Here is a 27,705-nt window from a genome sequence, read left to right as displayed (position 1 = left end):
GTCCTTTCAAGCTGGAGCCAGACACATTGGCATAGCCCTTCGACCCACAGGTGGGGGACCGGGGGGCGGTTTTCTTTGCCGGCTACTGGGCGTCATCAGCACTAAGCACCAAGCCTGGCACCAGAAGGGCCCAGGCCCACAGAGTATGAAGTGCAAAGGTCGTGTGGGTGGTGCTGGGACCCTGACACACAGACACTGGGCCGTCCCCCGGCTGCAACCCCAGGGGCCAATCCCAGGACAAAAGCCGGCAGGTGACGGCAAGTGCACCTCTGGGGACAAGAGCCCGGCCCCTCCTGCCTTGACCCGGCAAACCCCGCAGTGGGCTGTCCTCCCTTCCTCCCCAGGATGCTCGTGTCCTGGTGAGGCAGGCAAGTTGTGACCCAGAATCTAGAGCTCAGCCACTGAAGATCCCCAACACACAAACCTCTGTCTGCGTCTGGAGTCAGTGGGAGACGTGGGACCTGGGCAGCCTGTTCCCTCGTCTCTGGCCACATGGGGCCTCCAACCAGCAGACTCAAAACTCTGTGGGAGCCCACTCCACGGCACCGCGTGGCTGGCCGGGGACCGTGCACACAGTCAGGTCCTGGTGGTGACCAGGCGCGAGAACGCCTGTGGCCCTGATCGAGGCTGGCTGCGCGGTGCGGCCGGGGCAGAGACGGGAGAGGGCAGAGGCCAGGTGAACACCGCCGGGCTCGAGGCAAGAGCTCGGGAGAGCGGGAACGCCCCGTGTGGGACGCTGGGGGTGCTCAGGGTCACAGGCATGCGCAACGCCGGGTGCTAGCAGAAAGCCTTTCTTACCTGAGGTCGGCACCTGTGGGCTCTGGGGGCACTGAGTGAGAGAAAGAGAAACAGGGAAACACATGTGGGAGTCCGAACAGAAAAGCCACGTTGCCCTCACGGCACAAATGGAATAAAAAGTGGAGGCAATCCCAGTGCAAACTGAACCCCGCCTCCTAGAATGTCCTGCAGGGTTCCCCAGAGGCCCCCGTGAGAGGCTGGTGGTTCTGCAGAGTGGGCCCCATGCCCACTAATATGAGCTGTCCGGGCTTCGGGGCCAGGACAGTATCTGCTTCTCTAACTGCAGCTGGAAGTCAGCTTCTAACAGGAAACTCAGCCCAGCAGATAAGGCTGGACGGAGAGAACAGATGGGCCACTCAGCTGGGCCCTAGTGACGGGGCACAATGCCCTGGGGTCCGACTGGGCAGCTCAGCTGAGAAGCTCAGGGCTTGCGGTCCCGCATGTGTTCATGGGGTCCAGGGGGTGAGGCTGGCCAAGCGGTCAGGGGGCCTTGGCTCCCTGGCCTCCCACCCCACTGCGACCGGCGTGCTGGGAGGGCAGGAGGCTGGGGGCAGAGGGCTCGCAGCATTCCGACTCCAAATAGAAAGATCTCCCGACTGAGCTTTGCCTTCCCCACTCGGTGGAGCCGTCTGTCTCCTGTTGCCACCCCAGGCAGGCTTGTCGGGACCCCAAAGCAGACGCCTCAGGCACCTGAGGCTGAAGAGGCCCGAGGCCACCAGACACCACGGACCCCAAGTGCCCAGCGCACGGGGAGGAGCGTCCCAGCCTGCTCATCAGCGGTTCTGTTCTCCTGAGCAAAGTAGCGTGGACTGCTTTAAGGCCTGGGACCCCGGGCCAGAGCCAACGGAGGGGGCACTCACCTCGGACGGCCTTGGAGCGCGTGCGAGCCCGCTTATCCTCATTGTCCAAGCTCATCTGCAAGCAAAAACAACTGCGATGTTCACGGAGACCCAGCACAGAGCCACCCCTCCAGGGCTGCGCCGGACCTCCAGCCACTGTCTGGCTCCAGCTCTGCTGGGGACAGTGAGTCTGCGACAGAGACGCAGGGAGTGGGCTCCCGGAGGGGAAGGCCTGAGGCCCAGAGCAGAGACCCCCAGCCCCGTGTGTTCCCGCCGCCTGCTCCCAGCCCTCCCACCTGGCGAGGAACCCAGGCAGGAGCCCCGTCCCGCCCCCTCCATCCTCAGGGGTGGTAGGGTTTCTGGCACGTGGTCTCCTGGCGTGGCTGAGGAGCACCACCCACTGCTCACGTGGGGGTGCCAGCTGCTCAGGCCTCACGGCAGGTCACCCACGGGGCCCCAGAGCCGGCTTCCCATTCAAGTAAGTGCCTCACACGCCAGGATCATCCTCTTAGAAACAGATGGAGGGGAACGGACTGGGCCGCCACAGAGCGCCCAGAGAGCAAGCGCCTCCGATTTCTACATGCGCCGTCCCGGAGAGAGCCCGGGGAGCATGCGTCCCTCGCAGTTAGGGACCTCCAGAGCCCTACCACCCCGAGAAATAGAGAGTAGGTCAGGGACGGGCCTCAAGTGTGCTGGTAGCCACATTATAAACGCAAAAGGAGGGTTGCCCGGGTGGCTCAGCAGTTAAGCGTCTGCCTTCAGCCCAGGGCGTGATCCTGGAGACCCAGGGTCGAGTCCCACGTCAGGCTCCCTGCATGGAGCCTGCTTCTCCCTCTGCCTGTGTCTCTGCCTCTCTCTTTCTGTGTCTCTCATGAATAAATAAATAAGATCTTTAAAAAAAATTTAAAAATAAGCGCAAAAGGAAACGTGAAATGGATTTTAATACTACGGCCTTGCTTAGCCCGATCTACTCGACACACTGTGACTTCGACAGTAATCGATATAAGAAATTGTGGACGGGACTCTGTTCCGGGCTAACTCTTCAAAAGCCTGCATGGGTCGTGGACTCTCAGCACATCTGGGTTTGGCTGGCCACATGCCGGGTGCCCGCGGCCGCATGCCATACCACGAGCTTCTAGAGGCGGGAAGCAGGGTCAAGTGAAAGCCCCCTGAGGGCAAGAATGCAGGCCAAGGGGCCTTCTGGACGGGACGCACAGGCCACCCCCCAGGGATGTCGCTTCTCAAAGGAAAGGATGAGAGGGGCCTCTTGAGGGACAGAGCACCTCACACCGTGCAGACACCTCTCGTCCCCTGATCACCCCACCTGAGCCCATCAGGGAACCCCCACGTTCCCTGCCTTTGACCAACTTCCATGGGGAACACTGTCCATACAGTCCTGTAGGGAGTCAAGGGAGGGCCCTCAGGAGGGTGATGCCTGGGCACAAGGGTCGCAGACAGCCCGGGGTGGGGGTGTCCCCGGGGCCTGCAGGCTGCCGCATAGAACCGTGGGCGTGTGTCAAATCTGGGCAGGTAGGTGATGAAGAGGTACAAGGTAGGAGGGACCCCGAGCCGTTCCTTGTCTCCAAGGCCGGGTGAGGTCTGACCCATGCGTCCCATGAGCCCTAGGAGGCCTCAGGAGAGCCAGGGCCCACGAGGCTCGCCACCCATCCTATGGTCGGGAAGGGGAGGGAGCTACTCTGGCCGTCCCAGGCTGTAGCCCAAAGCCACACAGTAGGAAAGAAGGAGCAGAGAAAGGAAGGAAGGGCCACAGCAAGGGCCACGGCCCGCAAGAGACAAGGGTCTGCGGTCTGAGCTGACACCCCGACCCGCAGAGGAAAGGAAGGGCACCCCCCATTAGTAAGACAGAATTTGCAGAGTGAACCTCCCACACGGGCCGCGCTAACCTACAGTGATTTATGTGATTTGTTAAGGAAGAAAAATCAAAACCTGGGGTAATTTATGCAACCTGTCGACCCCGGGCTGCAGAGCCACAGTGTCACGAGCTGTGCGTTTATTACAGCCTTCCAATAGCACGGAAGACAATTACTATAATCTCTATTTTTAAAGCAGAGGTTCCCCGTGGACCAATGACTCACATTTAAAGTGAAGAGAGGAGCAGGTGTCAAAGGGACTTCATTACATTTATGAGCCTTCAAATGTCATCTGCACTGAGCCCAAGCGCAGGGCCTTCCGACGTAGGCCGCACAATGGAGCTAATGCGTCTGATTGCCGGGCGCCTGCTTTCAGCTGAAATGCAATCTACAGCTTTTTTTTTTTTTTTTTTTTTTGTCAGTTTTCCCAAGGAAATTGGCAATCATTCTGCTAGGTTAAAGCGTGCCTTGGCAATTTGGATTTCCTGCAGATAAATTATTCAAAGAGCAGAGAATAGAGAGAGTTGCAGGGATGCGTAATGGGCGCTGCTTGCAAACTACGAGCTCCCATTGATGAAGCTAACAGCTGTGACATTCAGTTTGCCGAGCACCTTTCCATTTGCAATTTATCTGCATCAAATGGTCAATAAGTGAGAAGTTCTCTTCAGTGCATGTAGCTTTGATTTTAAAAGAGAAAAAAGAAAGAAAGAAAGAAAACTCCAGCCACAGGAGGAAAAACGAGTTAGCTCTTTAATATGAGAATGAAGCCGGGAGAGCTGTGACGTGGCACAGCAACGACCAAGCAGGGGACTTTGATTCCCTGATTCCTGAGCTGTTTGAAAGGAGCGGTGGCGGCCGCCTGGGAAGCCTCTGGGCAGAGCTGTGATGAAGCCAGCTCCTCCGGGCACCTACGTTGCTTCCTTCCCCGAGACCCGAAGGTTCTCCAGGGGCGGGTTCTCTGCCGGCCTCACTGCTTGTCATGGATGGAGAGCCGGCGCCCATACAGCACCTGGACTCGGGCTGCTTGGCTTCCTGGCAGCCCCCAAGGGCCTTCTGTCCCTCACTCCACAAAGACAGGCCACTCGCGGGCGCAGAGACAATGAGACACTTTCCAATGTTTCATTGATTTATTTTTAAGAACCCTTCACTTGTTCCAAGCACAGGCCAATCAAGTCTCTATTTCTGTCCGGCCCAGGGATTACTGAATGGCCTCTCACCCGAGGGCGAAAAGGCCCCTTTCGCGCCGGGCAGACCCCGTCCCCACCCGCCATGGGGCGCGGTGATCTCTCTCAAGAGCAGCGTCGCGCTCTGTTTCTGTGGGCCAACGTCTTTCTGCCACCAGGAGCCTGTCTTACAGCTTCCCTCCACTCCTTAAACCATCACTCCGCTCTAATTAATATTTCAACAGTTCTGTTTTCAAGAGGAAACGGTGCAGAAGAGAATTTATAAATGCAGAGACATCCTGTTTTGCCACATCCATTAACCAGAGAGAATTGTCTCTTCATCCTTCCCTTTAACTTGCTTTGTTTGTGCCATATAATGGGTCGCACTCAAGAAGGTGTTACTATTTTGTTCTGTTTTGTACTTTTTTTTTTTTTGTAAAGTCAAGATTAATCACGTAAGCTCTTTTTAAATACAAATGGTTCTTACCGCGTCAGGCTGCAGAGACCAGCCCCGTTTCAGACCCATCTGCACAGCACCCTTGCCAAAACGGAGTCTCCTAAGTTGGACATTCACAAACTTGGGACCAACAAAGCAAATGCAGTCATTATGCTGCCTCGAAACCCATAGATTTGTCCGGACTCTTGGGCTGTGATTGTCGGAACCCAGACACAGAGCCGGCAGGAAGGCAGAGAGCGTAGGCCCTCAGTGTCCATTGAATGTCCAGTCACAGATTTTTCACGAGGTGAGCAACGAGGCCCAGCAGACTTTGTGCCAAGCTTCGCCTTTACCCTCAGAGGCCAGGTCTGCCCCCTGCACCCCCCGCCCTCCCCAAGTTCAGGGGCATCCTTCGCGGTCTCTGGAGGGGTCCTCCTCCCCCCCTTCTCTCTCTTACTCACATTCTCCCTCTCCCTCCCCACTCTCTCCTTTCTTCTTGGCTCTTCCCAGGGCTTCCAGCCCAAGAGCTTCCCTCCTCTCCATGCTGTGCCACATCCCTGCTCTTTTACAAGGACGGCTAAGGGTGGGACAAAGAACAGAACTCATGCTGAGGCTGTCCTGCCTCCCCAGTCCCTGCAGGTGTCCTGGCAGGAGGAGTGAGAGCCAGCCTCAGCCCCAGGTGGTAGGGTCCTCACTCCAGGAAAGAGCTCAGGGTGGAGGGGGCTGCTCAGACTTGGGAGCCTGGGTGGGAGGGATGAGGCTCAGTGAAGCAGTGATGACCCGAGGGTCTTAGGGAGGGTGGCCTTGGGGTAAGAGATGCTCCAGTCCTGGGAAGCAGGAAACACACCTGGGTGGCCTCTCAAAAGTCAGGCCTGTGCCTCCTTTTCCCACCCTCTCTGTTCTGTGCCTGCTCATTCCCCTCATGGTCCTCATCTTGCTCTGAAATAAGCTCACTCACTCGTGTTTTCAAGGTCATTTCCTCTCCTACAGAGAGTGAGGTGCCATGGCTTCATTCCCTGCTCGGCACATATTATGTAAGGGCCGACAGGCAGACAAATAGACAAATGGCCAAGAGTTGGGAATGTCTCTGAGATCCTAGAACCGGGGAATATGGGCAGGAGCAGTCGGAGCCTGAAGGCAGGCGGGGGTTCCAGACCCCCTGAGGCCATGGGGGCACTCATCCCCACCTGGGGCGGGAGGAGGAGACAGGTTACGGTTCCATTTTATGTAGAATGTGTTCCAACAGCTAGCAAAGCTGGAAAATTAGAATGGACTTAGCACAATTTTTTAAATCCACAAGATTATATGGATTATAGTGTCCCCGTGGGAGGGTTTCAGTGTTTTCCCTCCTGGAAGAACTAGACAAAGAGCAGGGGGCATCTACTGACCCTCAGGAGACCACAGACAAAGCTGCCTAGAAGGAAGGGGTGACATGGAAAGGGTGAGGAGGGCAGAGAAACATAACAGGAGGTGGCCGGGACCTGGCAGTCACCCACCCTATTGGCTGCAACTGCATCTGCCAGTGTCCCCTTTCTCTAGGGGAGGGAAGAGTGGGGAGGGGTAGCAATCTGGGCTTGTTTCATTCTCTTGCTTGTGTACAGCCAACTCGCACATCACCACCATGAAGCCCTTCCAGCAGATCCATGTTCCCGCCCCTGGGACGAAGCTTCACTGAAGGATTTAGGAACAGCATTGAAGTGAGTTCCGTGCTCCTTCCCACCAAGCACTCCAATGGAATCCTTCAGAGCCCCCCATCCCCAGACCCATAGGCTGCTGCCTGCCTGCACAACCCTCCTGGCTTCCCATTCTTCTGAGCACGTACCTGCATGCCGGATCAAGGGTCAGACTGCAGAGCAGCTTCTTCTTCAAAGATGTACAAGTCCTACTACCTCAGGAGCCCTCTGCACACATTCAGCTTTCCACTCTCCGACCTGTGAGGCTAAACCATATGCCCACAGCCCTGACCTCCTCCCTCACCATGGCCCTCCCAGCACCCCTGGTTCCTTGAAATGATAGTTCTGTCCCCCCTTTGGGGGCTTCCCACTGTGTCTCTGAAACTCTCCTGACATTCCACCCATTCATTGTTCGACCTACTGGCAGCTGAATGCGACAGGCTTTTCCTTGCTTTGTAAAAAGGACACCCCATGGAGCATTACTTAACACATGTCTTAGGAGGGATCCTCCTAACATCTCTGAGCAGAGGACTGTGGCTCACTCCAACCCCCAAATTAAAAATTATAGTTATATGGAGACAAACAAACAAACAAAAGAACCCAGCATCTTAACTAGAGAGAACTGGTGGTTGCCAGAGGGGAAGAGGTGGCAGGATGGGTGAGACAGGTGATGGGCACCAAATCATGCATAGCACTGTTGGATCATTTATTGTACATCTGAAACTAATATAACGCTGTATGTTAATGGTACTGGAAATTTAAAATTAATTAATTAATAATTAATTAGTTAATTTAAATTATGGCTATAGGGGTACCTGGGTGCTGCAGTCTGTTAAGCATCCGACTCCTGGTTTCAGCTCAGGTCATGATCTCGGTGTCCTGGGATGGAGCCCTGAGTTGGGCCTGACGCTCAGCAGGGAGCCTGCTTGAGGATTCCTTTGCTCCCTCTCCCTCCGACCCACCCCCTGCTCACGTACACCCTCTCCCTCTCTCTCCCTCTCTCTTTCCTTCAAATAAATAAATTATAGCTGTACAGTAGACACCCTAGTGAAGCAGCTACGTATGGGTCCGCCTGTTTAAAACTCCAACATAAGTAGAATTTCCATCTACCTCAGGGTAGAAATCTAGCCACATCCAGTGAGTCAAAAGATCAGGCTCAGTGGTACCCCCTCCCTTTCAGGAAGGACGGCTAAACCTCTATGCAATCAACCTTCTCCTGGATTCATATCCAGAATCCTCCATTGGGTATTATGTGATTGAGGCCCAAAAGTTTCATTCTTTTTTTTTTTTTTTAGCTTTTATTTATTTATTTGAGAGAAAGAGAGAACACAAGCAGGTGTAGAGGCAGAGGAGAAGGGAGAAGCAGGCTCCTCTCTGAGCAGGGAGCCAGACGCAGGACTAGATCCCAAGGCCCTGGGATCATGACCTGAGTCAAAGGCAGACGCTCCACCGACTGAACCACCCAGGCGCCCCTCCAATGTTTCATTCTTAAGGTCACGTAGTGGTTTAAGGACCTACAGTCAATGCCTACCTACTCCTATTCTCCTTAAGTTGAAAAAATAAAAATAAAAAGCTCAGTGTCCAGTACTTTCCCCAAACACACCACCCCGGACCCTAGCTCTAACAGCCCCTTCGGCCCCTCGCTGAGCTGTCCACACGCCCGGTGCTGAACCCAGAGGTGCACGGCAGGGGGGGCCCCTCCCGCTCCCCTCCACACCGGGCTCTGCTCCCACCGCCCTCCAGGCACTGAGGTCCACCTCACCCACCCTGCATGGGAAGTCCATCCACCCTTGCTGGGTGATGCGCTGCTCTCCCGTGGCCACCACTGCCCCCTGCTTCAGCCTCCCCTAGCCTGCTCAGTCAGCACTTACCACCTGGGCCTGGCCCTGCAGTCCTTCTGGAAATCCATCCTGTCAAAGGCACATCCTCTCTCTTGTCTGGCATCTTAGCTCCTCTGCTCAGAACAGTAACTCGGGCCCTATTTGCCCAAACTAGAGGAAAGACTAATGGAGCGGTTGTGAAAGAGCCAATGTTGCCAAGAAAGCCTGAGCATAGGCCACCAGGCTGCTCACAGTGGTTCTTGCACCCTCTGAGCTTGTCAACCCGAGCCATAGGGAGACAGAGGCCTTCTGTGTGTCCTTACACACCTCCAACAGCTATCGATTCATGTCCAGAGCCCCTGACCTCAGACCAAATAACTCTTTCAGTCACAAAATCTGCTTGAATGCTCAACACTGAGCATCAAGAGATGAGTGAGGCATTTGCCCAGGTGCAAATTTAGGGTAGGAAACAAAAACTTAGTGATCAAGATAATAGTTTAATGCAACATTTTAAAACATCGAAATTAATGTCAAGAATCCTTGATGAATAAAATGTAAATTTAAATATAGGATCAAAAAAATTTTAAATAAATAAATAAATAATACAGGATCGGTACTACTGACTTTCCCTTTGCCTCCAGCTCCAACATGACAGAGCACCGACAAGCCTACAGGAATCTAAGTGGGAGTGGAGGTGCTTAACAGGATGCTAAGAGACCCATTAAAGACTATATTCTAGTCACCAGGTTCAAAAGGAAAGATGTTAGGTTTTGAGAGTAAAGTACAAGTACCATGAAGTGAACTTGTTGCCTAAAATTTTCTAGCCCTTCCCGTCTGCACCCTGGGCCATGCCGTGCATCATGGCTTGGATCCTTGATGGAGATCATCACCCTGTGAAGAAACTGAGAGACCTGGAGCCTGAGGTCTGGGAAGGAATGCCCACAGGCCTGTTGTCCCTTCCACTTCCATCGCTGAGGGTCATCAGACCCTGGGAAGCCGGCTTCACCCAGAGTGCATCATGGAAAGTTCTAGAGTTGGTGTGGCTGTAAGCACATGGTATGCCCTGGGTTTGGGAGCATCTATGCTTAGGCAGGGAGCATGAGTCAACCCAATCAGTGAGTTCCAGGCAGACATGAGCAGGGCATGTGCCATCTGCCCCCACTTGGGAAGATGGAAAGAAACAAGGTCAACGGATGCCGTGAGCTCCCGCAGCAAAGTCTACCAAGCATTCGGCCTGCCTGGGGAGCAGCTACAGGGACAGCCCCGTGTGACCAGACCCAGAGCCCCCACCTGGCCCAGGCAACACCCTGCTGTCATATTTAGTTTCACTCTATTCAGAGTCATTTTTCTTCCTTAAGGTTCACAGTGACCAGATCACTGATGGTCCTAGCCCCTATGTAACCCTCTGTCTACCCTAGACTCGTGGTGACCAGACAAAAGTCACCTCCGTGCCCCATGCTTGGAAGTGAGAAGGAGCCCTGCCCAGACCCAGGGCGGGGGGCAGGTGGCAGGGAAGGGGCTGCCCTCCAAGCGCCTCACCTTGCCGCGTCGGCCCAGGAGGAGCCTCGAGGTCCTGCAGTTGCTGGCTTTGTCTCCTTGTGTCCACCTCTGACTCAGCAGCTCACCCCGGAACTCATTTTCTGGGGGTCAGAGAAAGAAAACCTAATGAAGGCAGCTCAAGGGGGGAAACGGAGAAACTTGGACGGCTCTTTTCCACAGTGTTGATGCAATCCCTCCTTTCTGGAATCCACCAGAACGATGGGCAAAGTCGAGGCCCTGTGGCTGTCCCAGGGATGAGGGATAGGAGCTTTCTCAGGAAAACAGCCTGTGACTGGGGTGCTCCCAGCACCCTGCACCCATGCACCATCTTCACCTGCCTCCAGGTGGGTGCGGTTTCCACTACCACCAGCTCCTACCAGGGGGCTAGTGCAAGTCCAGTAGGCCGGGGGGTGGGACCCTTTGCGTCCCCTCGGCCCTGGGTCCCGCCATCATTCCTCTCCCCGTTGCTGCCTCTCTCCAGGGCAATGTCGCCAGTAAATATTTAATTCCTCACATAAATTCACATGTCTAAGCACAGGCTGAAGGCATCAGCTGGACATGACAAAGAAATGCCTATTCCCTGCGTGGCACTCCCTGTTTCCATGACAACGAGCTTTCTACAACTGCAGCGTTTCAAAGGAAGGTCATTAAGTAACCAACAATAAAAACAGGAAATGAGTATTCCTGCATTCTGCTCTCCGCTTCCCTTTAGAAGTGAGCTTCGATTCAGCTGAAGGCAGGTCAGCACAGGGCTGTCATACCCATTATCTTTCTTCCCCTCATGCTCCTGACATGTACTCCAAACGCTATTTTTCTAAAATTCCAGCACTCCTGCCCCAGGCGGCCCATGGCTCCGGCCAGAGCATCCTCTTGTCTGAAAATGTCTCCATCCCATTAAAGCGCCTCCTGTGACCTCAAGGAGCACAACACAGGGAAGCAGAGTGGTTGTCAAGGAGATGGCCTAATGCAAGGTCTTCAAAGGAATGAGTAAAACCACTGGGACTTGACACCTACTGTGTACACCTACTGTGCGCCTCCCTCTCACTGAGCTAAGGGTCACCTTCAGGGGACCCTGTGAGGACCAGCCTCCGCCAGGGAAGTGTGAGCCCTGTGTCTCTTCCTGGAGCCAGGAAGGTGCCCAGCAGTCACATGGGGCCAGGCCACCCAGCGGGTATTCACATTCCCCAACCTCCACTGCGAATGTGAGGGATCGCCCTGAACTAACAAGGAGAATGCTGCAAATGGCACGAGGCTGGACGAGGAAGCAGCCCAGGGGGATGGAAGGGAGGAAATTCAGGAGGTGCGTCAGCAAGGATCACCTGTCACACACTTGACGGGGGATGGGAGATCCCCTTGCAACTCTGGTGACAGTAGAAGCTGGGAGGCCCCAGGCCACAAAGTACATGGGGGGCACTTTCTACACACAGCTCCCGGGAGAGGAGACCTTGCACATCCCACACGCAGCGCGGATCCGCAAGGCCCAGGCCGCGTCTGTCACGGCAATGAACGTGAACACACGAGGGAACTGGAGTACGTCCCCCTGACAGCTGGAGGGGAGCACGGAGCCCCTCGGATCTGGCAGGAGCGGGACTGTCCCGTCCTCACACCCAGCAGGGTGCACAGGCCCTTCCTGCTCTCCTCCCTGCGCTTCCCAGGGAAGCCAAGCGCTGTGAGCCGCCTCTGTGAAGGGGCCTCTGGTTTTCTGTGTGATACTCTCACCTGCCTGGGGGGTCTGGAAGGAGAGCCCGTGGGATGCCCGTAGCCCTGCATCAGCTCCTGCAAAGCACTGGAGCCTTCGGAACCTCTGCTCCAGCACCACCAACTCTAAAGAGCTGCTCCTGCCTCCTCTGGGCAAAGATGCTGAACAGCACCGTAGTGATGCGTTTGTTGCCATGCCCCGGGGACGGGAGCCAAGGTAAACAAAGCACCCCCCCCCCAGGTCAGAACCTCATTTATGATGACCCAGCTCTACCTTGATGCAACTCTTTCCTTTTCCTGGGAAATTTTTGGCAGCAAAGTACAGTCACTACTAGAAACCCAGCAAAGTGTGGCCATGCTTCTTTTTGCTGGGAAAGCACCTTGGGGTCCTCTTTGTCTCCCCCTCTGGGGAGTGCACGTGGCCAGGCTCCGCCACAGGCAAGACCCCTCCTGTCTGAATGAACTGAGCACAGAGGCAGCTCATGGACACTGCAGAGTCCCCAGGCCTGAGGAAGGCCCTGTGCAGAGATGCCATCAAGATGCCCCTTCTAGAAGTCGTGCTGCCAGCCAACACCCGGAGGGGGGCAGGGATGCAGGGGGGAATGTAGGTCTCGCTCTGGGTCCCACACCTGACCTGCAAGTCATCTTCTTCATCCACACATAAAGTGGGAAAAAAAGAACCTTTTGGGGATTTAGAGCATGTGTGGCAAGTGGCCTCTGTGCCTAGTGCATAGCGAATGCACGAGAATATCACCTCCTTTATCATCAGGACTTGCAAGTGAGGAGGATGTTTTCCTCAAGACAGGCTGCCTTCTTTGGGTTCTTAGTCTCCAATGAGTTCTTCTGAAACCCTGCTCATAGACACAAACAGCAAACAAGCCATGATCTCTCTTTGGGACCAGGCACTGTGCACCCTGCCTGTTCCATACTGCCCAGGGTCTGTCCCCACAGAAGCCCCAAACTCACTTTTACAGGACGCCAGTGGACAGATAAGGTCAGAAAGGCAACCAAGGGTTGTTAGCAGATACATACGGGTCCTCGGCGAGGAGAATCTCCTGAGAGATCAATTAGCATCTCCCTCCACTGGGGTCAGAGCCATGACCCAGGCTAGAGCCAGATCTGTCCTAATGCCAACACCCACCCCAACCCAGAACCCTGCAGACCTGCAGCCAGCCCAGCCAGGCCCCTGAGAAGGCAGCATAAAGCCCTAGGACCGGAGCACTTTCTCCTTCCCATGCCCGGGGGGACCCCGAGGTGCCCCATCTGGGAACCCTTGGACCACAGGTGACATCCATTTCTCCTTCCAGACACTGGTGTTCATGCCCAGGTCCAACGCCACAGGCTTCTGGAGAGCCCCACACAGAGTGATACGTCCTCCTAGCAGGTTGCTAGACCACTGTCCCTCCAGCCCTGCCTCAGCACTGACAGTCCAACACCTTCCTCAGTTCGAAACCTCCCTCCCCCTCCCAACAATAAGATGACAAGAAGCCTGAGCAAGGGGTCAGGTGGTGATTGCAAAAGGTCAAAATGTTCTCAGAGTCTTCACTAGGTTTTGTGTCTCTGGTGACCATGGGCTGCCTTTGGAGCCAGAGGCAGTTACCACCTGCCCCTCGCCCAGCATGCAAAGGAGAAATGGTCTTCACGCAGAGAGAGCCCAAAGTGGGCTGCCCCGCACCGACACACACCTGTCAGAGGTTCTCATCAGTTGGTAGGAAATGTCAGCCCATCAGCCCCAGCCCTCCTCTGTCCCTGTTCTGTCCCCAATAAGGGAGGGAGATCTTGCATCCCAGCTGAGCTGACTTCTCCATCTGGGCTTGGTATCTCCCTCTTCCCACTACTGATTAAAAGGCACCTAGAGTATCAACCATATTCTTCTAGAATATTTGATCACTCCTTCTACACTGAACCTTCCTGGGGCTTTTCAACTCTTCAACAAGCTTGAGGACTCCGTGTTTAAAGAACACAACCCATCTGGACTCCACACCTGCTACTATTCCATCTCCACCCCCTGCATATCCAAGCTTCTTAAGGAACTCAGATTTATTTGACTTTATTCCTTACGCCCCACTCCAATTGTCTCCACTAGAGCCCTCCACCAAAACAGGGGGTGGAAGATCACCACTAACGTCTATGTCACATCGTCATTGTGCACCACTGCACACTCACTCCCTCCTTGTCTGGTGGATGCTCCCTACGTCCCCCTGCACCCGAGCCTCTCCTCCGACACCATGCAGGCTCTTTCTGCTCCACTCCTTCTCCCATCTGCCATCCCACGGCCTCCTCTTCCACGGAGGAGCTCCATCTCTGCTCATAACACCAGCTTCTCACAGGACTCAAGCTTTTCCTTCCCCAGGCTCAGCCATCAGTCAGTTCCTCAAGCATCAACAATGGGGACTGCCTTGGGTCCCAAATCCTGCCATTGCTATTTGCTGCATCTTACCAGAATCTGACCACTTCTGTCCTCTCCAGCTGTTGTTTTGTTTTCAGAGATTGACACACTGACTCTAAAATCCATTTGGCAATTAAAGGAACTTAGAATAACCAAAACAATGAAGTTGGACCCCTCACACCATGCACAAAAATTAACACACAATGAGTCCCAAATCTAAACATAAAAGCTAAAACTCATATGTAACATTGGAGTAAATCTTCCTGACTTTGGGTTAGGCAGTGGTTTCTTAGGTGCAATGCCAAAAGCATAAGCAATAAAAGAACAAATGGATAAATTGGATTTCATCAAAGTTTAAAACTTTTGCATGACAAACAACGTCATTGATAAAGTGAAAATATAACCCATAGACTGGGAGAAAGTATTTGCAAATCATATATCTAATAAGAGACTTCATTCCAAATACATAAAGAACTCTTAAAACTTCATAATAAGACAAATAACCCACTTTAAAAATGGATAAAATATTTGAATATACATTTCTCCAAACACAACATATAAATGGCCAATATGCACATGAAAAGATGCTCCTCAACATGTAGTCATTAGGGAAATGCTAATCAAAACCACAATGAGATACTACTTCACGCCCACTGAAATGGCTGTAATTAAAGAAAAAAAGAAAACAGACAATAACAAGTGCTGAAGAGAATATGGAGAAACTGAAACCCTTCTACATTGCCAGTGGGAGCATAAAGCAGCACAACTACTTTGGAAAACAGTCTGGCAAAATATTAAACAGAGTTACCATGTAACCCAGCATATGACTCCGAGGTACGGAGCCAAGAGAAATGAAAATGTACGTTCACACCGAGTCTGTACACAGCTCTTTGCTGTAGCTTTATTCATATTTTTCCCAAAAGTGGAAAAAGCCCACACGTGCCCATCACCTGCTGAAGAGATGACACAAAATGCCACTGACTAGCATTTGGCAACAAAAAGGGTCCAAGTTCTCGTACGTTGTACAGTGTAGCAAACCTCAAGTCAGACACAAGGACCACGTATTGTACAATTTCATATTTACGGAGTGGAATTTGCAGAATTCCCAGAAACGGGAAATCCACAGAGGCCAAGAGCAGGTTAGGAGATCCCGGGACGGCTGGGCAGGGGAGGGGTGCAGGCGGAGAGAGGCTGTGAAGGCCGCAGGGTTTCGTTCTGGGCTAACGACAACGTCCTGGAACCAGCTGCGGTGACGGGTGCGCAGCTGCCCATATGCTACGCCCCCTGAACTGTGCACCTGTAAACGTGGGTTACACGGCATGCAAATTGTATCTCAATAACGCTTACACGAAGGAGCCTCACTGGGCGTCTCGCAGGCCCAGGGCTCACCGCCGGCCTACAACGACCAAGTCTACGGAGGGGAGACCCCCGCACAGGTCAGGTGCCCTCTGCAGCGCCCTGCTCAGCCCCAGGCGGTGAGCCCGGAGGATGTCAAGGGAGAGCCAGCACTGGGTCCTGGAGGAAACTGAGGCTCAAGAGGGTGAGGGCTGCCTCGCACAGTGCGGGCCGTGCACACAGGACTCCGTGTGTTCTGGGTTAGCTTGAGGAGGACCATCAAGTGGGTGCTCAGCTCAGAAAATAATTTCCTGACAGGAGCTGCCCTACAAGAGTTGAATTGCCTCCCCCTGTGACGCGTGAGCCACTGGCCTGGAGCCGTGGCCGGTCAGTGACTCTTACTCTTGTCTTTGACTCTCCCAGCCTGGGCTCTGTGAGCCTGTGTCCTGGCCGGTGATGCACGAGATGCACCCCACAGCAGCTCTGCCAACACCACGGGCACCTCAGTGCAGCCAGGAGGCATTGTGAGCCAGGGAGCAGATACAGCAGGATGCAGGGGCAGCTGTATGGCTCCGTCGCTCTCCCCCCTGCCCCGACCGCGACTAACCAACTGCAGCTTCCTGTGTGTCACCGGGGCCACCGAGCGAGTGGCCAGCTCCAGCCACCCCTGCCTGGGGCCGGGTATCCTCAGCGCAGAGGGCGGGTATCCTCAGCCTCCCTGCGTCCTTGTGCACAGGGAAGCTTTGGCAGTGCCTGGTCCTGCTCCCACCCATCCCACATCACCTCAAAGCCGTGAACTGAGTCTCTCCATTAGAAAGCTGGGCCCTGGCATTGAGTACAAACACATTTTGCCATTTAAAAGGAAAAACAGGGTAGCCCGGGTGGCTCAGCAGTTTAGCGCCGCCTTCAACCCAGGGCCTGATCCTGGAGACCAAGGATCGAGTCCCATATCAGGCTCCCAGCATGGAGCCTGCTTCTCCCTCTGCCTGTGTCTCTGCCTCTCTCTCTCTTTCTGTGTCTCTCATGAATAAATAAATAAATCTTTAAAAAAATAAAAATAAATAAAAGGAAAAACATTTCTTTTCTGTTTTTTTATCTCAATCTTCATCCATCCCCTCAGCTCCCACGCCTTCTCCCTGTCACTCAGACTTAAAGCAAAGCCCAGAAAGTCAAGAACAAAACAGTTGGAATAAAAATGTAGAAATAGGGGATCCCTGGGTGGCTCAGCGGTTTGGCGCCTGCCTTTGGCCAGGGCACGATCCTGGAGACCCAGGATCGAGTCCCACATCGGGCTCCCAGCATGGAGACTGCTTCTCCCTCTGCCTGTGTCTCTGCCTCTCTCTGTGTGTGTCTATAATAAATAAATAAATAAATCTTTTTAAAAAGTGTAGAAATAATTTAAGGTGCACACACTAACCACCTGTCACAGTAGGTACCTGGGGGGATCACAGCCCAGAATTTCACCCTCTAGACCCAGAGAATCTCTGAACCCAGAGCCCAGGTCCAGACTGTGCCTCCAGAGACAAGAAGTCGAGGTCCTCGGGGGCATGAAGACCCACGTCACATGGCTCCCAGGGCCTGCAGAAGGCAGTCTAGCACCTCACCAAATTCCCAGTAAGATCCCCATCCCAGATTCCTGTTCCCAGGGCCTTCCCTGCATCTAGAACCTCGGGGCGGATATGCACCTCGGAGCCTGTGCCAGATGAACAAGTCCACGTGTGAGGAAGCTCTCTCCTCCACGGGGTGGACAACAGGGCAGGAGCTGGGCCGGAACCCAGGGCAGCCAGACGGAGCAGACACGGCCTAGCCCACCAGAGGTGGGAGCTGAAGACTCATGTGGGAGTTTTTTGGGGAGGCTCTGCACCGCTGTGTCTGTCTTTCCCAATTTGGAAATAAAATGTAAAATCCGCATGAAGAATCCAGCACAAGGTCTGGAAGGTAGAGTGGAAGGTGTGTGCTGGAAAGGTTAGCAAGGAGATGGGAGTAAGGAAGGAGCCAGGTGAGACCGAACACCCACCTCCAGAGTTCTAGAAAAGGAGAACCAAAAAATGGGAGGGAAAAGTATGAATTAATTAATAAAAAAATGATTTCCCAGAACTAAAGGAAATTATATTTCTAGATTAAAAGACCCATTACGTACCTAACAAAACAAAGACCTGCTCCAACCAAGCTGAGCACAATAAAATTCTAAAATACCAGGAGTACCAAGAGGATCCTCCGGGCTTCCACTGGGGAAAGGTCACAAGCAAAAGATATCATCGGGATGGCATCGGGTTTCTCGACAGCGAAGCAAGAACTTCAAAACTATAAGGTTGAAAATCGGCCTGTGTGCTGTCTGGGCCCAGGCACCGTCTCAAGCAAGGGAAGCGGCAGAATGAAAACACCCCCAGAGCCACGCAGCCCCCGGAGCGGGCCGTGCCACCCCCTGGACCGAGTAGCTGGGGCAGTGGGGTGGGATGATTACCTACAAGAAAGACAAAAACTGGTATGAGAAATGATCTGCACACACCGCTTGGCCCAGTGGTGAAACAAGTGAATAAAGACCCCGTGCGACATGAGGAAGCTGCTCCGAGGGACGGCGGCAGAAGAGCCCGGTCCCATGGCTCTCATCACGCCAGGCTGGCCCTGGAGCCCGCGCACGGAGCCCCAGTCCTGGGCACGCGGGGCCAAGCAGGGGCGAAGGCCTGAAGTGCCCTGCGGGGCTGTGCCAGGAGCAGGGGGTGAGGGGGGCGCTCGGGCCTGGGGCAGCACCCGGCGGGGGCGTGGGGGGCTCCAGCCACCCACTGTGCCTCTGGGGGGTGATGGAAACCAAGCCTCCCGCTGCGGGGAAGGGGCGCACACGGAGAAAGGCAGAGGCCTAGCACGCGCGCCCTGGGGGACGGGTATTGCAGGTACCTGTGCCACCTGTGGCTGCCTATATCCAGAGGAAATGGAGAAATAAATACAGACCAGGTGCAAGTGGGCATGCGTGTGACTGCGTGTGTGCGGACGCACGGGTCCGCTGGGAGGCGGGTGCACGCGAGGCTCCAGCCAGGAGCCCGGGTGAGCAAGGATGCATGCAAGATGCACTGGGGATGCGTCAGGGCGTAAACCCCTACTGGATGGCCTCACGGGCCCGCAGGGGCAAGCATCGAGATAACCATTATAAATCATGAGTTAACACGGGTATCGATAAAAATAAGTGAATTGGCAGTTTGATGAGGAATGAGGTGTTTCCCTGGCTTCCAAGCACCTTCCCCAATATTCGTTAATTGCCAAGGGAAAGAGAGTGTGGTTGCACAACAGATGGCGCACAACATCGTCTGAGCCGTGACCCAAGTATCAGCGCCAGGACACGCAGGCAGGTGAGCCTTGCTCCTGCGCGTCTGCACCGAGGCCAAGTCCCGCCACGGGAAACAGCCAACAGACCCAAACTGAGGGATGTTCTTTAAAAAGCCGATGAGCTTCTTCCAAAGCGTGAATGGCGGAATGAAGACCAAACACACAGCGTGACGCGGAGCCCATCCTCTGGGACGGCTGGAGGAGTCTGGGGACCGCATGTCCGCTCAGGTGACAAAGATTCTGCAGAAGCTCCTCTTTGTTGGAAACGCCCGGACCAGGGTTCTGGGCAGTGGGCGTGGACTTGGCCAACGTAGTCTCGAGTGCCAAAATATATTTTTAAAGTAATGGGGTGTGGGGTGTGATTTCAGGGAACAGGTGGTCAGTGGAGGCCTCTGTGAGGAGGGGCTGGAGCCAGGACCCAGGGCGGGGGGGGGGGGGGGGGGGCGCTCAGGTCCCTCCAGCAACGGCCGGCGCTGCTCCTCGAACCCTGCAGTGGCTGAAATGTCCTGGGCCAAGGCCCCGGCCTGCCTGGCTTCCGCCTGCAGAGCCTGGGGACAGTGGGGCAGGACGGGCCCTCAGGAGACTCCGACAGCCCTGAAAATCCAAAAGGAAGTGGCACCTGTGCCCATAACACGTCGGGGAGGGGCTGCAGGAAAGGTGGGGCACCCTCGAGACCCCTCAGCCCCCGGAAGCTCCCAGACCTGAGCACCTCTCCTCAGCCCCCACCTCTCAGGGGCGAGACACGTGCCCCGGGGGCCCCTCTGGCTGGCGGTTTGCGTCCTGGGTCTGGGGAGTCTCCCTGCACCATCAGCATCCCACCCACCCGGCCACCTTCTGCAGGGAACGTCACCAGGGCCCAGGGGAAATGGGAGCAAGTTTTCCTCTTTTTCTTTCTTTTTTTTTTTTTTTTTTTTTTGTTTAGCTGGAATTCAAAGAGAACTAAAATGGAGACTTGCTGAGTGGAGCAAAGCAGACCTGCTTTTGCTGAGTTTAGGTGAAAATGAGAGAAGGGAGAGGTGGGGGCAGGGGGGTTGGCAATTCTATAGCTTTGCACATTTCTCTCATTATTTTGCTTCTAAATCAGCCTCGCTGGTACTTTCTCTATTCTATAAAAGCCAAATCCAAGCCATGTCCCTTAATCTCTCCAACAGCAGCTCACTGCTGAGAAAATAATACAGATGTAACTTCCAGCTTCATACACTTTCTTTTCCATTTATATGCAAATAGTGACCTTTCACCCAGGCTGTCTCAAAGAAGTGTTTCCTTAAAAATGCAAATAGCATGTTGCAGGCAGTAACTGTGGCTGAGTCTTTCTTATATTATTATTATTATTTCTTTTAACCTTACCAACACTGTAAAAACAACAGCTAAACTGCTCGGCGGTAATAATGACTTTCCAAGCCAAATCACAGGACGGCTCTCCGGGCGGCCTGTCAGTGAGCCTGCCAGGAGGCAAGGATCTCAGCCCCGGGGGGGCCGGGTGTCCCGGGAGAGGCACAATAGGTGGCACCCAGGCGGGAGCCAGGAACGAGGCACCGGGTTGCGGCACGCGGGTGCTCACAGGATCCTATCACGAAGCTTCCGCCCCAAGTGGGGTTCAACAGGGACCTCAGCCCCCGCCTCCGTCCGGGCTGGCGAGACGGACAACAAACCCAGGCCCCAGAGGCTGGGCTCACAGGCTCTGTCCCCAGAGGAGCCAAGGGCTTCCAGGGGCCTGCAGGTGCCCCCCCAGGAGGACAGGCCACCAGGAACGACTGAGCAAAGCAGAGATAGCAGGAGGCTAGGAGAAGCACAGAGGGCACCCGGGGAAATGGGTGGAGCTCCCGTGTCCGCCCTGAACCACCCACTGACCACGCGGGCTGCGGGCCAGGGGAGGCGCCGGGGCAGGGGCCCACTTTACCACCCGCACCACTCACGGCTCCCAGGCGCCTGCGGTCCCCACCGCAGGACCCCAGCACCCATCGCCGCGTCCACACCTGCTGCTCTCCGAGGCCCAGAGCTCAGGAAAGGAGGGTGTGGGTCTGACCCGATGGCCTGCCTCTGAGCCAGAAGCGCAGACACCTTCAGACCAGCTGCACCCGGACGGCCTGCCTCACTCCTGGGCGCAAGGAGCACGCAGAGAAAAACGAGGGTGGTGGGAGGGACCGGACGGCTCCGGCCTCAGTCAGCAGGCTGGGAACCAGGGGGCCAGTCTCCGGGCCCCTCCTTGTAGGCTCTGGGGTCTCCCCAGGTCGGGAGGGGCCTTCTCTGGAATCCTATCGTCCCTGAGTCTCGAAACTCCCTTCTGAGTCAGAACTGTCCTGCCCATGGGCACCTGGCGTGAAGCATCTGCCTGGGGCTCAGGTCATGGTCTCGGGGTCCTGGGGTCAGGTCCCCATCGGGCTCCCCGCGGGGAGTCTGCTCTGTGTCTGCTCCTCCCCTCACTCATGCACAGGCTCTCTCTCTCTCTCTTTCTCTCTCCTTGCTCGCTCCAAGAAATAAAATCTTTAAAAGAAAACAAGAGGGGGGCAGCCCAGGTGGCTCAGGGGTTTAGCACCGCCTTCAGCGCAGGGCCTGATCCTGGAGACCCGGGATCGAGTCCCACGTCGGGCTCCCGGTGCATGGAGCCTGCTTCTCCCTCTGCCTGTGTCTCTGCCTCTCTCTCTCTCTCTCTCTCTCTCTCTGTCTATCATAAATAAATAAATAAATCTTTAAAAGAAAAGAAAAGAAAGCAAGAACTGTCCAGCCCGGGGAGAGGAGAAGGGACCACTTCCATCTCCTCTGCAGCCACGCTTACCCGGCTCTTGAGGGTGACCCCCTGGAATGGGCTCTCTTGCACAAACAGAATGGAACTAATCTGCTTAAAGGGCCCTCCAGGGTCTGTCCACACGCCCAGGAGGGAGCAGGCGCTCAGGCCTCCACCCTGGGAACCAGGCAGGAGAGCAGGCGAAGGACGCCCTGCGGGGCCCAGGCAGCTCTGGGGCTCCGGCCCTGGGGGCGGGGACGGTTCTGACATCCCACCCGGTCCCCCTGCAGGAAATGGAAGCATCCCTGTTTAGGGGGAGATGGGCGAGCCCCAGGCGGCTGACGGGAGGCAGCTGTTCCCTGGTGAGTTTAATTGTAGCCCCAGCTCCAGGGCTCAGAGTCGCCCCCAATTTTCGGGTGTGGGGGGAGCCCGCTGTCATCCTCGCAGCGCTGCCCAGCAACAGCCACCACCCCCCGCCCCGGCCTTAGCTTAGAAATACTGGGGTGCTGCGCGTGCTGATTTCCCAGCCCGGGTGTACGGCGCTCGGTGCACGGAGCCCGGCGCTCAACAGGCCCTGGAGGAAACAAATGCCTCCTGCAGGCACCAGTGTGGCCTGCAAGTGACTCGGGCAAGAGGAGACCATCGCAGGGAGGGCACAGAGCACTTGGGGGTGGGAAGCGCCAGCCCCCGGGCCAACACGCAGCTCATCCGAGTGTGCTCCAGGACGCACCCCGCATCCCCAGGGTCGTTTGGGGTGCTCCAGAGCCCGGAGGCGCAGCCTGCAAGCCAAGCGCGGGAGCCCAGACGCGGGCCGTGACGGGAGGGCCACACAGCAGCAGGTCCCGAACCCGGAGCCAAACCTGTGATTAGCGGCCAGGCGGGCAAAGCCGGGGCCCCTCCCGAGGCTTGCAAAGCTTGTCCAGGTGCAGTTCCAGTAACAAATCCACCTTTCTTCTCCCTTTGGGCTGAGTTGACTTCGGTACCTCGGGGCCTCCAGCGGCCTCAGAACCGCTGGACGAGAGAACACGTCAGGCGGACGGCCCTTCATGGATGGTGGAAATAGCCGGCGGGTGTGTGCTGTGGGGAGGAGAACCCTCCCCGTTAACCTGCTTCGGTGCACGAGAGGCCCAAGCAGCCCCAGAGGCTGGAGTTGGGGCCTGGGCTTCACATCCATAAACTAGATCACACGGAAACTTAAGCCATCTCGCCAGAACAAAGTCAGACCATTAAAGAAGAACCAGCAAGAGGCACTCTTTAGTTTGGATACCAGCCTGACTGTGCACAGCTCCACGTGCAAAACAATGAGTAACACGCCAATTAACTGTTCAGTTAGCAGTTCCCGTGACTGAGCGGGTGGCTTTGAACCACCCAGCCTGGGAGATCCTAGGGCGGTCCCTGCCCCAGGAAGCCCAGGGCCACGAGGACCCGCGTCCCCAAGCTCCTGTTTACGTCCCAGGCGACGCTCTGGGTTGACGGAAGGCCCGTGGAGAACGGGCGGCCTCACCTGGGCTCACGCGGGTCGACGGCCGAAGGCACGGCACGGTCAGAACGCAGCAAGCCCCGCGGGTGCAGAGACGGAAGCGTCCGGACATCAGGGGTGCACCCCGGCAGGCCGCAGAGCTGCGGGTCTCGGGCACCGCGACCCAGGGCCTGACACCCAGGCGTCAGCTGCTGCCAGTCCGGGACTGGGCGCCCCGCCAACGCCCGTAGGACCCTCCCAAGAGGCACCAGAGGCGTCCGGGGCCCTCCCGAGATCCGCTCCCTCCCAGGCAGGCGCAGAGCGGCCCCCGCGCTCCAGGGGACCCTCTCCCTGGTGCTAACCCCCTAATGTGTAGTTTTTAGGCAACAAAATGGGAAAAAGGGAGAGGCCGCAGATGGCTTCTGGCGGCGCCCTCAGACCGATGTCGAACATGATCAAGGTGTGAAGCCAGGCGTGAGGGCGAGGTGGGAGCCCGGCAGGCTAATCTGTCAGCAACTCCGACCATATGGCACGTCCGCGTTTCCTCCCACCATCCAGATCACACGCACACTTTCGCACCTTGCCCACCACCCTGAGGGACCCGGGAAGACCGGGCAGCCAGCCCTTGGAGGGCCTGCGCCGTGCACACCCGCCGCGCTGGCCCTGCTCCCGGCCACGACCCCCGGGTCACCAACTCCAAGCGACCCCAGCGGCAAACCGCCCCCTTCCCATTCCCAGGGCTCCTCTGAAGGCGACCGGAGGGCCTGGGACACCCGTCACTGCTTGGCGACCTCTCCAAGCCCTGGGCCAACGACCGAGGATTGGAACTGAGTTCTTTTCATTCCGTTTGATTGAAATAACACTGCATTTTTTTTAAGTGCGAATTTTGAAAGGAAAGAGGGATGAAACAATGGGTGAAGCCCCTACTCTTGCAAGGAAAGCGCCTTTGCTCCCGACTGCGTGAGCCAGTGACGGGAAAGGCGTGAAACTTGATAAAAAGGACACCAATTGCAAGGATCAGTCTCTTCTCTGTGAAGTGAGCTCGATGGAAGTCTGAGACTTAAAAAGCATTTCAAGTCAGGTGGAAAACATCCCTCTCGTTCTGTTTGGAGTGTTTTCTTCAGGGACATTCGGGAGAATCCAGCCGTTCATAAAAGACCTGGGGCTGAGGTGCGGCGGGGAGAGGACGGGCCCTGGGGTCTCCGGGAGGCACAAGCCCTCCGGGGGGCAGGACCCGGGGCTCTGCTCAGCCCTCCTGGGAAGCAGCACTTTTCCGGCTGACTAATCTCCCAAAGCTGGTTTTCCTGTAAACTCAACATCACAGAATTCCCGTTAAAATTACATCCAAATCCTGGTTTATTCATGAGTGAGTTTGCAAGGAAAGAGCAGAGAGGGAGGGTCTAGAAGCTGGGGGGTGGAGGGAGGGGCCCGAGCCAGGCCCCCATCTAAAGCCAACCGCAGCGGGATCTGGGATGAGCCTTCCAGGCCAACGCAGGCACGGGGCTTGTCTTTCCAATATGCCGGAGTAACGTGCAAGTCTGACTGGCTGCCCAGTGCCCTGCCTGCCCCGGATCAGGTGACAACGACATCCCCGCCTGCCTAGCAGACACACCTCGGCCCTGCCTCCCAGTGCGCTCCAGGCCCGGGCTGGCCAAGGTGTCCGGGCGGCTCCCAGGCCTTGCTCACTCTTCACCCAGCAGACATGCCTCTTTCAGGGAGTCCATCCAGGAGGAGCTCAGCGCCCCCAGCCCCCTCCCCCCACCAGCCATCAGGGGGCACGTTGTCAGTCTGAGGAACCTTGTCCTGCTGTCATTGCCCAGGCGGGTGGTTGGCCCAGCTCCATTCCCCAACCAGAGTTAGCACAGGTCCTCCCTGCCTCCCCCCCTGCTCACACAGAGCCACCCATGTCCTCCAGGACCCCTTCGGTGACCCCAGGCCAGAGGACATGGGACCCAGAGAGGAGGGGCCTGGGCTCTAGGCAGCACCAGCGGGAGTGTCCCCCACGGCCAGGGCCAGGCAACAGGCCAACCTCCAGCGAGAACCTGCCCTGCTGTTGCTCAGCTGCCCGTCCCTGCTCCCGGGCAGGTCTGATGCCCAGCAAGTGCTCTCAGCCAGAGGGCAGAGCAACTTTGCAGCCCCGAGGGCTCTGCCCGCAGCTTCTCCTTGGAGCACTCCGGCCGACGTGTGACAGCTGCCCTTACCAGAGTCTTCCAAGAGCGCCCAGAGAATCGGCTCTGAACACTGGGGCTGCCCAACCTGCGGACGGTGCCTGGGGGTCACGCAGGCCCCCTGGGCTGCATGTTGGACGAGCAGCTCCCCTGAGGTGGTGAGCTCCCAGGCCCAAGGACGCCAGAGCCCAGGTGCTTCCAGGATGGAAAGGCCTCCGTGTCAGACTCTTCACAGTCCCTGCTGAGCCCCCCCCCCCGGGGTCCGTAAGCGCCTGTGCGGTGGGGGAGTACCCAGGGGCGGGGGGCGGGGGCACTTACAGAGGCCTCAGTCTCCAGCTCCAGGGCACACAAGGGGTCAGGACGGAGCCGCCTGCCTCTAAACCCCGACCGGCCCCCTCCGCAGGGCGAACGACTCTGGGGAGACAGGCTGAGTCCTGCCTGTTGGTGACACCCTCCCCGCTGGCACCACAAACTCCAATCTCCGCTCTCCCACTCTTTTGTTTACCATTAATTAAAGGGCCATATGGAAGGAGGTGATAATCACAGCCAGGACCAATGGGAAGGGAGCCCCGGTGGCCGGGAGCCTGGGCCTCTCCCCAGCGCCCGCCCAGCCCCAGGCGAGGACACCCCTCTCCCCGGGCTGGGGTGAGGCCAGGACAGGCCCTGCCGGCATCATCGAAGGGGCAGGGTCCAGCCTCTCGCCAAGACCGAGGCTCACCTCGCCCAGGTTTGTCCCAACACTCCTCCTGCCTTTTGTTCGCTCAGCCACGAGCCGCAGAGATGTCCCCGGGTTTCTGTAATGTCTGGTTGTGGTTGTTTAGACCACTGGGGCGAAATTCCTCACTTCCCTCTCCCAAAAGGATAATAATAATCATCATCACTGTCATTAGCACCGTGAGAGTGACACAGTGTGACACGGCCAGACACACCTCTCTGATGTTTTGTTTCAGAAATTACATACCCAGCCGGACCGGGAATGATGTCCGCTGACGCAAAGCTGGCCCTGAGACCAGAGCAGCCCTCAGCGACTCAGAGACAGTAAGTCGGACCCTCGCGGCGAGGACCCACCAGCACAACGCGAGGGCCACCGCAGGCTTATTTATTTCCTGATTCACAAAGAAGGAAGTGAATCCACAGGACGGAACAAAGTCCCCGGCCCCAGAACGCATCGCCCCGCAGGCAGCGGCATTGTGTTGTGCAAGGCTCATGCCATGTTCCCGGCCGGCCTGATTTTTAGTTTCAAATACACAAACGCAGTTACACTAATATTATAAACCCCCACGCTTGTGACCCCATCACAGCAGGAAAAGCAGCTGAGAGCGGCAGCCGGCGTCTAGTTCTGCGCGCCTATCCCACAGACACATGCACCCTAAATGCTGCTCCTTAAGTTTAGAAATACGTGCCACGCAAAGACAAAATGCTCACATGACCATCTCTCCTCCGTGTCTTGGACGGGGGGCTCACGCGCGGCACCGACTCTGAGATCCCCGCTCCAGGGCGGTCTTCCACTTAAGGAGGCGGTGTCCTCCCCCCCACATCGCTGCGGGGTCCCGCGGCCGCAGCGGTGTCCGTGTTCCTCTTCCAGAAATGCACATAAAGTTTCGTGCCCGGGTACAGGGTCCCCCCAATGTCTTTTCCGTCAGACGCACTACCTGTCTACTGGGCTCTCAGAGAGGCCGGGCGCGTGAACAAGCCGGGGAGGGACAGAAAAAGAGAAGGAAAACAGCCACGGGCAGACCCGGCAGGAGGAGGCAGCCTCGGTCCAACAGAGCAGCTTTAAAAAGCCATCCCCCGACCTGCTTTTCCTGCAAAGAAAGCCTTCATCTTAGAAATGCGCTCTGCTCGCGCGCCCTCTCCCTGCCTCGGTCCAAGGGGAAGCACTTGGAGATCTGCCTTTGTCAGCGAGAGAGCAGAACACGGACTTACCTTTCCCCACAGCTATTGTCTGTCCTCCTTCAAAATGACATCACGGAAAGCAATCATGAAATTTACATGGGGGGTGCAGGGTGGACGGGGGAGGGGAGGCAGCTGCCTCCCTCACCGCGGTCACATGTGGGGAAGCCTGTGTGCGGGTTTCAATTAAATATCTTCTCCCTTTAGTGTGCGACTCCTAAGCCAGCTAAAGGCGACGTCTCATTTACTTAATGACCGCTCTCATTAGCAGCGGTGGCACGGGCTGGCGGAGAGGCTCCTTTGTAAATACGCTACCCATGAACCCTTGGGGCTCCAATATATCTGTTTACTCTCCGAGGTGAAATAAATTTACAGTATAGCATCAGAAAGATGGATCTGCTGACTTGGGAAGTGAGAGGTGCCCAGGCCGGCAGAGACCCTCTCTCCTGCCCCAAGCATCAGCCAACAGAGGGTGCCTGCGTTTGCCCACACTGAATCATAATTAATATGCCGCATGATTGGGTTTTTTTAATGCAAAACACACAAAAGGGCAGAGAGCGTCACAACCGCCATACTCA

General features: G+C 56.1%; 1 protein-coding gene across 4 annotated transcripts in view; it reads right to left on the bottom strand.

Moving 5' to 3' along the window:
- MYT1 (myelin transcription factor 1) overlaps positions 1 to 27,477 on the bottom strand; it is a 61,838-nt gene extending 34,361 nt beyond the window's left edge. For 2 of the 4 annotated variants that reach the window (XM_038572959.1, XM_038572962.1), the window contains exons 1-4: positions 27,161 to 27,477; positions 10,140 to 10,240; positions 1,659 to 1,713; positions 799 to 829 (exon numbers count right to left, since the gene is read on the bottom strand). In XM_038572959.1, the coding sequence (XP_038428887.1) occupies positions 799 to 829; positions 1,659 to 1,713 (86 nt within the window). In that variant the 5' untranslated portion in view covers positions 10,140 to 10,240; positions 27,161 to 27,477. Of the gene's footprint in view, positions 1 to 798; positions 830 to 1,658; positions 1,714 to 10,139; positions 10,241 to 25,552; positions 25,692 to 26,659; positions 27,123 to 27,160 lie in introns of those variants that run through there. The other 2 variants (XM_038572960.1, XM_038572961.1) reach the window with 2 other exon arrangements.
- Between the last annotated feature and the right edge of the window lie 228 nt (positions 27,478 to 27,705).

The sequence above is a fragment of the Canis lupus genome, chromosome 24 (assembly GCF_011100685.1).
Source record: "Canis lupus familiaris isolate Mischka breed German Shepherd chromosome 24, alternate assembly UU_Cfam_GSD_1.0, whole genome shotgun sequence".
NCBI classification, from domain to species: Eukaryota; Metazoa; Chordata; class Mammalia; order Carnivora; family Canidae; genus Canis; species Canis lupus.
The sequence above is the reverse complement of the archived record's forward strand: the minus strand, read 5'-3'. Positions and strand labels throughout refer to the sequence as shown.